General features: G+C 38.9%; 1 protein-coding gene across 7 annotated transcripts in view; it reads left to right on the top strand.

Moving 5' to 3' along the window:
* Nucleotides 1-16,292, top strand: part of ptbp3 (polypyrimidine tract binding protein 3) — an 82,593-nt gene that overhangs the window by 43,726 nt on the left and 22,575 nt on the right. For 5 of the 7 annotated variants that reach the window (XM_051121913.1, XM_051121914.1, XM_051121916.1 and 2 more), the window contains 4 exons: nt 9,717-9,886; nt 11,179-11,325; nt 13,685-13,852; nt 15,095-15,205. In XM_051121913.1, the coding sequence (XP_050977870.1) occupies nt 9,717-9,886; nt 11,179-11,325; nt 13,685-13,852; nt 15,095-15,205 (596 nt within the window). Of the gene's footprint in view, nt 1-3,009; nt 3,031-9,190; nt 9,390-9,716; nt 9,887-11,178; nt 11,326-13,684; nt 13,853-15,094; nt 15,206-16,292 lie in introns of those variants that run through there. The other 2 variants (XM_051121918.1, XM_051121919.1) reach the window with 2 other exon arrangements.

Genomic DNA, 16,292 nt, shown 5'->3' on the forward strand with positions numbered 1-16,292 from the left:
ATTTGACCTCATATTCTTCTCTGTCATTGACTGTATCATTGTTTGGGTTTCTTGATGCGAAACGGCCTTCGCAGTACAACATGGTTGTTGCTACGCAAAACTGGAGCCATAACAAAGCTGACCGTGAGGTTTTGTGCTGACAGACCAATCTAGCTAGCTTACATCAAGGTCGATATAGTCGCTGTTGTTTAATGCTGATAAAAAATAGTTTTAAAACCTCCCTGATGTTTTATGTTTTTTTTCGTTGAATGATAATACCTAGGCCTATACTAGAAGAAATATTTCCTCTTGTCTGAACAAATTTGGTAAAAACTTGTTGTTTTATTAGAAGCTAGTTTAACCACTATAGAGACATCAGAGCGAGCGGCAAATTCCGAAAGATCTGGCCGAGGTAAGGCTGCTCTCGGCGGGTTCATGAGTGCTGAACGGCTGCTGACGCCCTGGAACTCACATCTCCAAAAAAGTTGAAGCAGATTTTCAAATACAAATTATCTTTTATAAAAAAAAAACAAAAAACTAGTATTTATAAAATTATAGTGGATTTGGGCATCCACCATGACACTCGCTGTAAGAAATACAGCAAGCATAGGGATACAAACGGTGAAACGCTGGAGTTCCGATATCAGTAGAATGTCGCGTTCCTCTCAGCCAATCAGATTCAAGAACCAGAATATATGCTATCTATATATTATTTTTGGCCATTTTAGAAATATGTTAAAAATATAATAGTTTTTTAAGCATTTAAAATATATTCAGCAAGAAACATACTTACAACATATTAAACATAAAATTGTTATAAATCTAGTTAGAAACAATTCTATTTAGCTGTTTTCAACAGCAATAATAAGGAGTGTTTTTTTTTTTTTTTTTTTTTTTTTTGTTTTTTTTTAAAAACAGCAAATCAGAACATTACTATGATTTCTGAAAATCACAGGAATAAATTACATTTTAAAATATTCAAATAGAAAACAGTTATTTTAAATAGTAAAAACATTTATATGTTTAATATTTTTACTGTAAAAGTGGAAATTTTCTTGCCTTTAAGAAATTGTGATATTATATATATATATATATATATATATAAATTGGATATTTGTATAAGATAAAAACATTCAAAAGCAACAATGTTCCCTGATAAAATGGAATGTTCCCATTAATGTTGCCTTTCATGTTCACATAACCAAAAAAGTTTTAAGTTTTTAAAGTAGTTTTTATTTTTTAAACATCACAAAACTTGTTAAAAGTTTAAATGTTCAGAGAACAAAAAAAAAACAAATTATAATTTCATAGTTCACCGCCTCACACCAGCCCTCGCCAACATGGCCGTCTATTTTCATTGCATCTCTAGTAGTTTTGTTGTTGTTTTTCCCATCTTATCCATTTATTTTTTCAACTGTGAAAACCGTTAAAGTGGTTTTAATTACTCTACTAAATAAAGTTTCTTAGTTTAGTTTGGTTTATTACCACTCAACACTGTTCCTATAGTCACTGCTTTTTCCTAAAGCTGTAGTTTATGAACTCTTGCACATCAGAGCCTGCGATCTGAAAAGCATGTAGGACTGGATCCTTTTTCCCATGTGAGGCAAACCTTGTGTTCCAGCACATCAAGCATATGAGAGCCCAAAGGCTCGGAGTCGTTCCACCTTGGCACACACATGCACACTTGATTGCTGTCTACCGGGACCACTCTGCCAGAACAATGCAAGAGCATTTCTGCCCTGTCAAACCTGACATACTCCCTCTTGCTTCAGGCAAAGTTGACAGTACAGCCCATAACCATGAGTTAAAGCTGATCAGACATGTTTGACTGGGCTTTGGGTGTGTGTGAGTGTGTAACCAGCCTTTATCAAACTCAACACTACTCTGTTCATGATGGATTATAAAAGTTCTGACTTTTCATTGCAAGTGCTTGTGACAAAGCAACAGGCAGGTGAAACAGCGCAAAGGTAATGCTTGCGGTGAAGGACGGCATTCCAGGAATGTCAGATATGGGAATTGTTGATGGGAAGTCACGGAGTGCTCGGTTGTGAACAGCATTCCGTGAATTCTGTGGTGTCCTAGCAACGGTTTTACTGTAGTGGGATTTAACCGTGCATCACTGAATTAACAGCGATGGCAAGGAAAGATTCTTCTCTAGTCTCTTGGGTGATGCATAGACAAATATCACAGAAAGCGGATGCTTTCTACAAGCGGATAGTGCTGGAGAAATCCTGCCATTTGCAGAACAACTTCCTCATGTTGTTTTGGCTTTGTTTGTTGCGCAAACAATGTTTAACATTTGTCTACTTTTTGAAGTTGTTTGTATAGTCTAATGACAAGTCTTAAAGGAGAACTCCACTTCCAGAACAATTTACAAATAATTCACTCACCCCCTTGTCATCCAAGATGTCTTTCTGTCTTCAGTCGTAAAGAAATGTTTTTGAGGAAAGCATTTTAGGATTTTTCTCCATATAATGGACTTTATTGGTGCCCTGATTTTGAACTTCCAAAATGTAGTTTAAATGCAGCTTCAAAGGGCTCTAAATGATCCCAGCTGAGGAAGAAGGGTCTTATCTAGTGAAACGATTGGTCATTTTTGTTCGAAAGAAAAAAAAAATTGTATACTTTTTAAGCACAAAAGGCTCTGGGATGTGCGTCCACGACGCTACGAATCACGTCTAAGTTCATCGTCTGTGTACTACGGCTCAAAAAGGTAGAGTATGGCGAACAACTCCATCTTACTTTCTCCTACAACTTCAGAATCGTCCGACATCGTTGTGCCTTTTTGTTTGTAAACACCGTTTGACTCACTTCCACTTCCTTCGTCTTTGTGCGTTCGCATTGTAAACACTGGGTCTGTAGTTCCACCTACGTACCGTGTGACCTTTCGGCGTGATTCAATAGTACACAACGTCATGGACGCGCATTCCAGAGCTAGTGCTACATGAGATTTTGTGTTTAAAAAGTATACAAATTTTTATTTTCAGAAAAAAAATAAGACTTCTTCGTGACTGAAGACAGAAAGACATGAACATCTTGGATGACAAGGGGGTGAGTAAATTACCTGTAAATTGTTGTTCTGAAAGTGGGCTTCTCCTTTCAGGGAAATATAAAGCGAACTTATCGTTATTCTAACTCTAAAAGGAATAAATTGTCATTCTGAGTAGTTTTAATCAATTTTAGCCAGTTCCACACAACAGAATGTGAAAAGAAATATAGAGGGTTTGCACTTACATCACGGTTTCGTAAACAACAGCACGGTTGCACGGTTAATGTACTACTAAATACATTGTTCTGCTAATTTTTGCTGTCTAAACCACAGAAAAAATGTGTGGAAGCTGCTAAATCATATAGAGAAAGACTTTGCACGCTTTCCTGCTTACTATGTTTTGACAAACTAAAGTTAATAGGTGGTAAAGATATGTACAGGCAGTATTAATGAACATATTAGGCTAATATTTCACCTACCTGACGGGAAATGATAAGAACAAGCATGAATGTTGTCAAGATTCTTGCTCTGGAAATCCCGGTTCAGTTTGGCCAGCCACAACGCCTTTTGTTCCTCAGTTTTTGCACTCTTCTACTTGATTTGTTATAGTTTTTGGCAGCCTGTAGTACTCTGAATGTTTTTACAAGTCCGACCGATTAGTACAGCCCAAAACATGACAATAAATGACCATTTTCAGCAGCAATAATCAGCAAAATATGTGAGTTTCATTCAGTTCAGTGGCATTGCTTATATTCTGTGCTGCCAATATGGCCAATTGAAGATGCGTCAAGAAAACACTCTGTAGATGTTTTTTTTTTTCCTGAGTGCGGAAGTCACACCTGACTCTTAACTGGAAGGATTGTGTTTCTAGACGAATTAGCGTAGATTACGAGCTGAGAAACTAATGTTAAACCTATTAAAATGTTTTTAAATTTTAACATCACTTTGCAATGTCGCAATGAACATCATTTGTCAGAGCCTCACTCCTCAAAGTTTAATGAGTGTGTAGATTTCACGAAGCTGCCAACGTTTGCTACATTAAAAACGTATGGGTGCTATTTGAATGGGTTCACATGGAGAACGGAACAGAAAAGCATCAAATCGGAATTTAGAATTCATAATGGCGGCGCCCATCGTTTACTCAGGAAAAAGGTTGCAGTGTATGACGTGTATTACGGTAACCCTAAAAGGAATAAATACGAGATGGAAGGAAAAAAATGTATTTCAATGCTTTCTCGCTCAATTATATCGTTGGGTAATTATAAATGAGGGAACTGCTATTAATATGCGAGGCATTGAAATTGCCTTTGAATGCGTGTCGCTTTTTACTTTCACTTTCAAGATTCGCAATCAAACGTACTCTGTGTTTACTACGGAGCAGCAGTACTTTCTGCACATTTTACAAGATTAGATGTTTGTCAGTGGTGCTCGGGATCTGCAGATCATATCCCATCATCCTATCAGTCATCGCTCCTTACTTTGTTTATGTGGTAAGTGAAATTGTATGTACTGTAATGTAACAGGCTACCGCTAGCAATCGGCTAACCATGCCCCTTTAGTGGCTTCATAGAACACGTTATTTGTTTTCCATGCATTTCCGAATATGGAATCACAATTCGGGCACATTATTTTCTGTCATCTTAATACTGTTTTGTGAATAAAAAAATGGCCAAAAAACTATTGTCAGCAAGCCCTATATTTATTTTGAACATTTTGAAAAGTATGTACACTGTCATCCAAAGGTTTTGGATTGGTAAGTCCTCTAATGCAAGTAGGCTATTTAATAAAATTACAATGAAATAGTAGTATTGTGTTTTGTATTTGAATATATTTTAATGTATAACAAAAAATATGCTGGGTAATCATCCTTTCTGTATACAAGTATTAATTTCTTTTTGTTCATGACATTGTATGTCATGAACAATTTTTAGGTACTGTTCAACAGTACATAATTTTTTAATAATGTCATTATAAAAGTTATGAGTTCTTGCTTACAAAAAAGATTAAGCAAAGTTTGTAAATGAGAATTATTTAATATTTTGGCATGCTTAAATGATGCATTAAGTTCACATACAGCTAGTGAATTTCAAAGATCCTTTTTACTCATTTCCTCTCGAAAAGCCTGTGGCATATTCGATCCAGGGATGGTTCCTCTAATCACATTAAACACACAATAAGATTTGTTAACGGCACAATGAGATGAATCGCCGTGGTGAAGCCAGATGCCTTGATAGGTCATGTGTATGGTCACCATGGTAACACAGGGTCATTGGAAAAGTGGGCCAATCATCTTCCTGTTCTCCTGGTGGCGAGAAGCCTGTCTCTAGGACACATGAGAGTCTCTTCCATGCATCATGAACTAATCCCTGGATGCAGTAAAGGTTCAGTTATAATAAAGCAAAATTTATCTGAGATTGTGCAAATGAGGGCCATCTTTAGGGTGTGTTAAAATTTCATAATTGAGCTTATTCAAACATGCACATTTTATATTTCAAATGAGCCACCAGGGAAAAAAACCGGGGAAGAGCTCTTCGACAGCAGTTTATAGGTACTATAGTACTAAAAAAATGCTTTTCTCTTTCAGCACAGTGTGTTCACGTGTCCCTTTCTGCATTATGGGAAAATAGCATGAATGCAATCTGCCTGTTCTGTAAAGGGATTATCTAGTTTCTTTTCTCAGTTTGTTAGCTCTCTGCATGTGGTAGGCTACTGCCTCAGCCTGCATCGAGTTATTCCACTGGAGGTTTTGTTTTGTTGCCTATTTAATCAGACCCATGTTCTGTGTTAACATTCGATGTCTTGCAGATGCACGCTTGTTTTTCATTATCCATATCGCTTTCGACTGAATCTAGATGCAGGGTCTGGACTAAGACAGACCTCATTACCCTTAAATAAGGGTTTGTATTTGTAGCAGTCAGACTGGTCAAGACATAATTGGAACACTGATTATATTTTATCTGCTTGTACAACAGACAGTACAGGAATCAGTGTGTATACATGCTTTAAGCACACATGTATTTATTTGTTTTTCTCAAATTGCTACAGGCCTTTTAGTGCATTGTTATGCTGTAGAAGAATCCAACACTTCTCATGGTTTTGAATACTTTAAACATTTGTTGACACCAGCTTAGAGACAGACACCAGAAGGACGTCACTTATTATTGTAACCCCCATAGGACTATGCATTGTTGTTTGGTGCCTGTTACTTTGATAAGGTTTCTTTCTTGTAAATCCCATTTCTGAGGTGAGTTTCACTAGATTCCCTTTGGCAATGATTCATTTTAACAGCTTAAAAGCACACACTACAGTCGTTTGACTCTTATTGGTTGTCTAGTCACATGGGTACTTCTCCTTTTAGTGTCAGTGTTGCATCATAAATGACAAGCTGTCTGTAAGTGCAAGCCTGTAGCGGTGGGAAAAGAAGAAAAAGGCTATTGACCTTGTTGAAAAAAAACAGCATATGCTGGTTAGGTTTGTTTTGAAGCATGGCTGCTGGTTTAAACTGGTCCTTAACTGGTAATTTGCTGGTTTAAGCTGGTCATGTGTTGGTCAAGAGCTGGTTTAAGCTGGTTATGTGCTGGTCCTAAGAAACTAGCTCCTGCTCAGGACCAGCACATGACCATCTTAAACCAGCTTAAACCAGCTCAAACCAGCAGCCATGCTTCAAAACATACCTAACCAACATATGCTGTTTTTTTTATCAGGGGAGAGCTTGAATGTTTGTGAAGGGTGGGAAGTTACTGGCTGTTAGAGGAGGGACTGGATTGTGAGAAAAGGGATCGGTCTGTGCTGGGCGGAATATGATCACTGTGTTGGGCTATTGAGGTCGGGCTAGGTTACTATGCTGGGCCGGGAGGGAAGGGTGGGATCACTGTGTTGAACTGTGAGGGGTAGGTCTTAGTCTCTGGACTGGGAGGGAGGAATTAGATTACTGTGCTGAGCTGTGATGGGTAGTCTAGATCTCTGGGGTGTAACAAGGGTCTAGATTGTTGGACTAGTAGGGAGGGGTGGGATCATTGTGCTGGCTGTGAGGGGAGGGTCTAGATTGCTGGGCTGCAAGAGAAGGGTCCAGATCTGTGAGCTGTAAGGATTAGTTTGCGTCACTGCTGGGCTGTGAAGTAAGGGTTTAAAGTGGAAAGGGGTGAGATGGGATCACTGCTGGGATGTGAAGGAAGGGTCTACATCTGTTGTGTGGGAGAGAGGGAGGGGATCACTGTGTTGGGCTATCTGGGTCAGTCTAGTTTACCATGTTGTGCTGGGCTATAACAGGATGGTCTAGATCTTAGGACTAAGATGGAGGGGTGGGATCATTGTGCTGGATGTGAGGGGAAGGTCTAGATCACTGGACTGAGTTGTGAGGGGTCTAGATCTCTTGGGCGGGAGAGAGAGATGGGATTACTGTGTTGGGTACTGGTGGTTGGTCTAATTTATTATGCTGTGCTGGGAGGGAAGGATAGGATCACTGTTAAACTATTAGATCTGTACACTGGGAGGGAGGGACTGGATCACTGTGCTGGGCTGTGACATGAGGGTCTATATCTTTGAATTAGGAGGGAGGGATGGGATCATTGTGCTGGCTGTGAGGGAAGGGTCTAGATTGTGGGCTGCAGTGGAAGGGTCTAGATCTGTGAGCTGTGAGGATGAATTGGGATCACTGCTGGGCTGTGAAGTAAGGGATAACATCGCTGAAGAGTGAGATGGTATCACTGCTGGGCTGTGAGGGAAAGGTCTAGATCTCTCTATAGTGGTTGGACTAGTTTACTAGGCAGTTCTGGGAAGGAAGGATAGGATCACTGTTTTTGACTGTGAGGGGTAGGTGTAGGTCTCTGGACTGGGAGGGAGGGATTGGATCACTGTGCTGGGCTGTGGCAGGAGGTTGTTGGGAGGGTCTAGATCAGGGGTGCTCAACCCTGTTCCTGGAGATCTACCTTCCTGCAGAGTTCTGCTCCAACCCTGATCAAACACACCTGAACCAACTAATTAGGACCTGAAGGAGCACTTGATAATTACATACAGGTGTGTTTAATTAGGGTTGGAACTAAACCCTGCAGGATAGTAGATCTCCAGGAACAGGGTTGGGCACCCCTGGTCCAGATAATTGGACTGGAAGAGAGAGCCACTGTCTTGCAGAGTATAGGGAGTTAGGGATGGGATCCCTGTGTTAGGCTATGAGGGTGAGTCTAGATTACTGTGCTGGGCTGTTACAAGAGTTTCTAGCTCACTGAGCTGAGCTGTGAGGAGTTGGTCTAGATCGGGGTGTCCAAACCTGTTTCTGGAGGGCCAATGTCCTGCAGAGTTTAGCTCCAACTCTACTTTAACCCACCTGAACCAGCTAATATAGATCTTCAGACTCACTAGAAACTTCAAGACAAGCAAGCTCCAGATGGTTGATGCTAAAGTCTGTGGGAAATTGTCCCTTCAGGAGCAGGATTGGACACCTTGGTCCAGATTACTATAATAGGCTGTGAGAGGAGGGTCTAGATTTCTGGACTGGGAGGGAGGGATTGGATCACTGTTCAAAGCTATGAGGAGCTAGATCACTAGGCTGTAAGGGGCAGGTCTGGATCACTGTATTGAGCCTGTTCATTTTTTCAACTGTGGCTGTATGTCCTGCTGATGGCAGCACTTTCTTTTGTGCACTGCTGTTTCTCTGTGCCTTCTCTTGTCGACAGGCTTAACTTTGGAAAGAGAGAGTTTATCAGTGCGTGAGAAAGAGATCTCACTTTCACTGCATATTTCATACTGCATTTATCATGGAGAAATTTCTACCTAACATACACACATGCAAAACTAAGGAATATTTCACCCACATTTTAATGTGTTCATTGCTTTTGCATGACCTACCAAAGACTAGACAAATACTTAATAGGAGAGTCTAACAATGCAGCAATTGCAGCACATTCATTTGTTTGGCTTCTGAAATTGCTTCAGGGTGAAATGTGCAACTTCCCGGTGCTAGAATGCTTTCTCCTAACCTAGTTTAATATTCAGAGACAGTTTTAGGGAAAACATCTGAATGTTGACTTCTGTCATCGTCTGGTCCCCCTCATCGTCTGGTGTGATTTTTGGGCCAGGACTATCTGTTTGGCTAATAATGGGAATTTGGGCAAATTGACCACAAGTCTGCCCACTGTATAATTCATGCACATTCTACCATCTTTTCATTTTGTTCCCAACACTGAGCCTGATACTGATTGCTTTGATGCTGTTATCTGCAATCAGGTGAACACAAGCAGTGCAAGGGCTTGAAAGAACGTGAAAGCTGCAAGTGTTGAAAGCTGAGGCAGGCACTCCGCCACGGTCTGTCTCTGTTAAACCTGTCACCAGCCTGTGATGTGCCCCTGGACATAGCCAAGTGCCAAACGCCCCACAATGGGTGCCATTTGGAGTCTTGACAGGCTACAGAGGGCTGCTTAATCCTGTAAGAGGCTTGTCGTATTGTTTCAAAGGGGAAGCGTCAGAGATGCTCCCCACCACTGTAGTATTGTCTGTTTTGTGTTTCTACCCATGTCTGTCTGTCTAGTATATCTTAACCTTCATTGAAGGTTCTTTGTGAAGCTAAAACATTGAAAAATATTTTGTAACAGTGACCTTTTTGGTGTCAGTCAATCGATAATAATAGTGTTTGGTGTCTGACGGGTCTTGCTTTTTTGGATTATCCATGTACATCAATGCCAGTTTTGGCATTTGGAAAATTGGTATAATAAAAAAAATGATAATCTCTCTTTCTCTTTCTTTCTTTTGGCAGCTAATGGCACTGACGGTAAAAAGTATAAAGGAGAACGATCTCCTTGTATCCCCTCCCGTGTCCTCCACGTCCGCAAAGTTCCCATCGAAGTGTCCGAGGCAGAGGTCGTCTCACTAGGAGTCCCTTTCGGCAAAGTCACCAACCTGTTGATGCTTAAAGGGAAAAACCAAGTAGGTGCTCCATTAACCTGCAAACACATCCCTGCCCTTTCTTTCAGCTCTGTAAGCATTTAGCAGCATGACTATTGGAACCTCAGGCATTTGAGAAACACTGATGGGTTTGAAATGTGCCTTTTGAGATTCTCAATCCTCACCTTACGCTTTTATGTTGGTTAAGCAGAGGAATTTCCGGATTAAACGGCATGAATAAGATCAGAGAAATCCAGCATACATATTCCCACTGTTAAATCTCTGTGTGGTTCATCACAGTGTAACTAACATGATTTGGGAAATGTAGGCCTACTTCCTCTGTGGGGACAATGGTGTGACAATACCGTTGTCTCAGGGATTGTCTTGGACATAAAAAATGAAGCTTATTAAGATTTATTCTAGGCAATTAAGGATGTTCTCAGTAAAAAAAAAAGGAATGATAATGTAACTTTTTTTTAAAAAATTATGTAATTTTTTTATTTTGTATTATAGGAATAATTAAATTCAGTCAAAAGTTTTTTTTGTTTTTTTTTACTTCAAGGCTGAAATATCATCCAGACCTTTTTTGTCATAAGGCTGACCCTTAAAAACCCACTATACTAAGAACGCCACCATCAAAGAATCATTTTGTCTGTATTTTTCCTTTATAAGGAACAGTGAGGACAAGGGTCCAGATCTGTTTTCACTTCATTAGTGATAGCCAGTGATAGAAACTGAAGTGTGTGTCCTTTCAAACACATCAAGGTCCGTCTAATAACAGAAGCCCTGCAAAAACACGGCAGTCTCCCGCTTCCACTCGAGCGTCTTTTCATATTCAAATGGAAACATATTTAGACAAGAAAAGACAGGCAGACAGATTTCTAATGCCCCTGTTGCATAATTTGTTGTTTGCTGCTTGATTTGATTGATGCTTCAAAAGATTCCTTTTATTGTAAGATTCTGCATCTATGAATCTTTCACACCTTGCTTCATGAGGTCAGAATAATTATTAGAGGTCCCTGTAAAGACAAGCATCACTATTGTATTGCTCATCCTTAGGGTTAGTGATTTGAACAAAACTTAAACTCGAAATATTAGACTTTATCATGCATTGTTTATGCTACAGGCAGGAGTAATCTTGCGCAACCGTAAGTGCAGAGCAGCACTGATTCTTATTTATCTCCATTTCTTTTAGCCCACTGCTACTTATTTCATTTGAGTGTCGCATTAAAACAGACTAATAAAAGGCTGGATTAACTGACATATGTGCAATTAGCTGAATGCTGTTGTTATCAGGGCTGAGCACTTACAGTATGTTTCTCTTTCCACTACAGGCTTTTATAGAAATGGCTTCTGAAGAAGCAGCTATCACCATGGTCAACTACTACACCACAGCCACACCCCATGTCCGCAACCAGCCCGTCTACATCCAGTATTCCAACCACCGTGAGCTTAAGACTGATAATCTGCCCAATCAGGGGGTAAGAATTACTGTCACTCCTTTTTTTACTGGCATAGTAGGGTTAATGACAAATTATGTTATCCAAGATTATATGAAAACAAAATTTAATAACAATTTAGTTGAAATGCATTTGTCAACTTTATTATAATTTTATTTTATTCCAAGATGCTGTTATTTGTGCAGATACTGTGCTTTTTACAATTTTATTTGGCAAAATGTAGTCATTTCATTAGAAATCTGCATGACCAGGAGTCATGTATACAGTACTGTGCAAAAGTCTTAGGCCACTAGTATTTTCATCAGCTAAAAAATGGTTTAAAGTCAGTTAAAGTCTGTCTTTTGCTGTAGTGTGTCAGTAGGAAATATCAGATTACATTTCTAAACATTCATTTTGCCATTAATCGTAATAGTCCAATGAGATTTTTGTTTGCACAAGGAGTCTGACAACAGCGAGTGCTCCACACAGAGATCTGATCTCACCATCATCCAGTCTGTCTCTGGAATGACATGAAGAAACAGAACAAACTCAGACAGACTAAATCCAGAAGAACTGTGACAAAGTCTCCAGGATGCTTCAAGAAACCTACCTGCAAAGCTGCAGCACTGTTAAACCTAAGTTTTAGGCACTTTTGTAAAAATGCTGTAAAATGAGCATGTTGTCATAAATAGATTTTCTTCATCAATTAGCTTCTATTAACTAAATGAAATCAACATTTGATGTGACCATTCTTTGCGTTTACAGCAGCTTTTGCCCTAGGTGCACTTGCGCAAAATTTTTCAGGTAGCTTTGCAGGTAGGTCTCTTGAAGCATCTTGGAGATGTTGAAACAGTTCTTCTGGATTTAGTCTGTCTCAGTTTGTTCTGTGTCTTCATGTCATTCCAGAGACAGACTGGATGATGGTGAGATCAGATCAGTGTGGAGCACTCGCTGTTGTCAGACTCCTTGTGCAAACAAAAATCTCACTAGATTATTACAATTAATGGCAAACAGAATGTTTGGAAATGTAAACCGATATTTTTTACTGACACACTACAGCAAAAGATAGAAATAACTGACTTTAAACCATTTTTAGCTGGTGAAAATACTAGTGGCCTAAAACTTTTGCACAGTACTGTATATGTGTATTTTTACTAATTTATACTGTTTTCCATTACCAAAATGTTTCATTGAATGCCTTTCGAAATTTCAAGTGGTGTAACCATCAAATGTTTTTCTTGAATACATGAGATCTTAGTCACAATTTTTCAAAAAACCTTTAAACAGTTTTCAAGTTATCTTTTGTTTTAGCTATAAAATATCATATGTGACCCTGGACCACAAAACCAGTCATAAGTCGTACAGGTATATTTGTAGCAATCGCCAAAAATACATTGTGTGGGTCAAAATTATCAAATGTTCTTTTATGCCAAAAATCATTAGGATATTAAGATCATGTTCCATGAGGATATTTTGTAAATTTCCTACTGTAAATATATCAAAACTTTAAAATAGTAATATGCATTGTTAAGAACTTCATTTGGACAACTTTAAAGGTGATTTTCTCAGTATTTAGATTTTTTTATTTTTTGCATCCTCAGATTCCAGATTTTCAAATAGTTGTATATCAACCAAATATTGTCTTATCCTAACAAACCACACATCAATCGAAAGCTTATTTGTTCAGTTTACAGATGATGTATAAATCTTAATTTAGGAAAATTGACCTTTATGACTGGTTGTATGGACCAGGGTCACATATAACCAAGAAAATGTAGATTATTTTCTCGGTTATATAATATGATAACCTTTAGACATGTACATTTTGTGTCTTTATACTGTTTTCAGAAGTGTTTGATAAAATATATAAAATATTTCCTTGTATTGTACTGACTTTTTTTAAAAAAAAAAAAAAAACAATTTCAAGGTATACATTTTCAAGGTATGTTTTTTCCCTAGCTATGACAGCCTAAAACAACCTTGCTGTGTCATAAATTGACAAAGAAAAACAAACTTTCTAAAAAGTAAACTTTCTGACCTTGTTTATAGGTGGAAAGCACCCCACTTTGTGCCTGACAGACTGATAAAGCGCTAACATTAAACCTATACATAACCCTAATATCATTTAGCTTGTTTTAATTTTTTTTACGAACTGGTACGAATGGTATCTCTGCATATTTAGTGCCTCCTTTATACTTTTGCTTTACCCAAAGCTATTAGTTTTACAGTATGTAAAACGGCTCATTACAGAGTCATTTGCTGAGAGTGCATATTAGAGCTGTGGGAATCAGGCAGCGCAGTAGTAAGATTAAGGCGTACTGTATCTGTGTGTACTCAGTGTGAGTGTAAAGTTTTGGAAGAGTTTGGTCAGAATGTTAACCCCTTTGTTTCTCATTTGTAGAGGGCTCAGGCTGCTCTGCAAGCTGTCAATGCAGTGCATTCTGGGAATATGAGTCTCTCTGGGACTGCGACAGCCAGTGATGGAGGAATGATGCCCGGACAAAGTCCTGTGCTTCGTATCATCGTAGAGAATCTCTACTACCCAGTGTCTCTAGAAGTGCTACACCAGGTAAGACTATACCAATTTTTTTTAATATTTTTAACATGCAACAGAAAGGCTCACTCTAAAAAGGGCTGATTTTGACAAGGTAAAAAGGGTGTTCTTTTACACTATCACTGAAAAATTTTAATCAAAGTATATTATAGACTTCTCATTAAAACCCTAAAAAATCATATCAACTTGTGCAAAATGGGCATCTGATAACCCCTTTGATACAGTAAGTAATATCATGACATACAGAGAAAAAAAATAAACAAACAAAACAAACTTTTTAGCTTTCTGCAATATATCAAACAGCATATTTCCATTCTAATCTCAAATACTTCAAATACCTCATTGGTTTGTTTGCACTGTTTTCATTGTTTACCATGTACACTTTCTACTTTAACACCTAGCGACCTTGTAAAATTACCTTTCAACAAGGTCAAAGTGGTACAAAACACTTGTGTTCAGAGGTTTTATGTTGCCCAGTCACGTGGGACTCTTAATCTTAATCTTAAAGAGCTGGTTCACCCAAAAATGAAAATTACCCCATGATTTATTCACCGTCAAGCCATCCTAGATGTATATGACTTTCTTCTTTCAGACAAATACAGTCAGAGTTATATTAAAAAATGAACTGGCTCTTCCAAGCTTTATAATGGCAGTGAATGGCTGTTGAGATTTTCAAGCCCAATAAAGTGCATCCACCAATCATACAAAGTGCTCCACACAGCTCCCCTGGGTTAATAAAGGCCTTCTGAAGTGAATCGATGCATTTGGGTGAGAATAATATCTATATTTAAAACTTTATAAACCATAATCTCCAGCCTCTGCTAATCCGTACGCGCATTCACGAGAGAGTGGCGTTCCAGCAGATGACGTAGGATGTAGTCATAGCATAATCACTTCAGGAGGCCTTTATTAACCCCTTTTTATAATGAATATATGAATTTTTTTTTGGTGTTCAAAATCTCAACACCTATTCATTCCCATTATAAAGCTTAGAAGAGCCAGGACATTTTTTAATATAACTTCTAATGTATTCATCTGAGCGGAGAAAGTCATATACACCTAGGATGTGAACTATCCCTTCAAACCAGGTTTAGCTGGTCTAGTTTATTGGTTTTTATTGGAATTCTCACCTTGGAAAGCACCTTGGTCAGGTTGGATCACTAGTTAAACTTGCTTAACCAGCTAAGAAGAGAGAAACCTTGGGCTGGTTTAAACTAGACTATGTCCTTTAATGTTCTTGTCTTCTCCTTCATCCAGATCTTCTCAAAATTTGGAACAGTCCTGAAGATCATTACCTTCACCAAGAACAACCAGTTCCAGGCCTTGCTACAATATGCAGATCCAATGAACGCACATCACGCCAAAGTGGTCAGTACCAAATCAGAGCCCACAAAATGCTCCTCTTATTATCTCGTTGGTGGGATCAAAACATGCCATCCAGCTTTAGTATACGCTAGTTTATTTCCTCAGGCTGTCTGTGGAGACAGACGGTTTATCAGTGGTCAGCACTGCTTCCTAATCGCTCACCCGTCCCGTATAATCAAAGCTTCATGATCAATCACGAGGTCGCTCACACCTGTCCTCCATCACCTCATTTTTGGTGCTCTCTGGTATTTTTTGGTGCCGAGCCGAAAATTTGTCAAAGCAACAGGAAGACGGCAGAAAAACCAGCTCCCAGCAGACCGCACAAATCAAAGCGCCCCTGTAATTAATATGTCACCGTTGAGGTTATCTAATGAATGCCAATGCAGCTCACCAGGGGAAAAAGAGCTAGCAAGTAATTACTCCTCTGGTCTGAGGGTGTTATCTATTGTGCGGCTGCCATGTTGCATTGCCTTCTTGCACAAAGAGAGTATTTGTTAGTGTAACAGGAGGGGTGGGGACAGGGGTCTTTTTTTGAAATGGGCGATGAAGCCCCCCTTCCTCCCAGTTAAAATGGCTGCAAAAAAGGAACAGTTGTGTGCAAATACAGCTTACTTTTCCAGCATCTTTGACTGGACAAGCACAAATGATTTTCAGTTGCAGAAATGTAACACTAATTACATCTAAATGTAACACGTAAATCAATTATTTAAGCTTTTTTGTCAAATCCAGGTGATTTACCATAAAAATATGATGTTTTTATAACACTTATGACTGTTATAGCACCAGCTGAGGTTCAATCTCCCTGAAATTTTGCATGCTTGTTTAGAATCACCTGTCACATGTGCTCAGTGGGTTTCGTGAAGTTTTGGGTATATTTGGACAGGCCTCTCTTCTGAAGGACCCCGTTATAGCTTCCAAAAGGGTAAATTTCAATGTTTTTGATAATTATTGACCTAGAGAGTCCAGAGAACTCCGCTGTGGTGTTTTTTTTCCCAGACTGAGCGAAAAACTTAGGACTAGTTCACGAAAGTAGGTTTTTTACATCTTGTCAGTCATTTAAAAAATGGTTGATTGACAGCAATGGTGATAA

Source organism: Labeo rohita, chromosome 10 (assembly GCF_022985175.1).
Source record: "Labeo rohita strain BAU-BD-2019 chromosome 10, IGBB_LRoh.1.0, whole genome shotgun sequence".
Taxonomy (NCBI): Eukaryota; Metazoa; Chordata; class Actinopteri; order Cypriniformes; family Cyprinidae; genus Labeo; species Labeo rohita.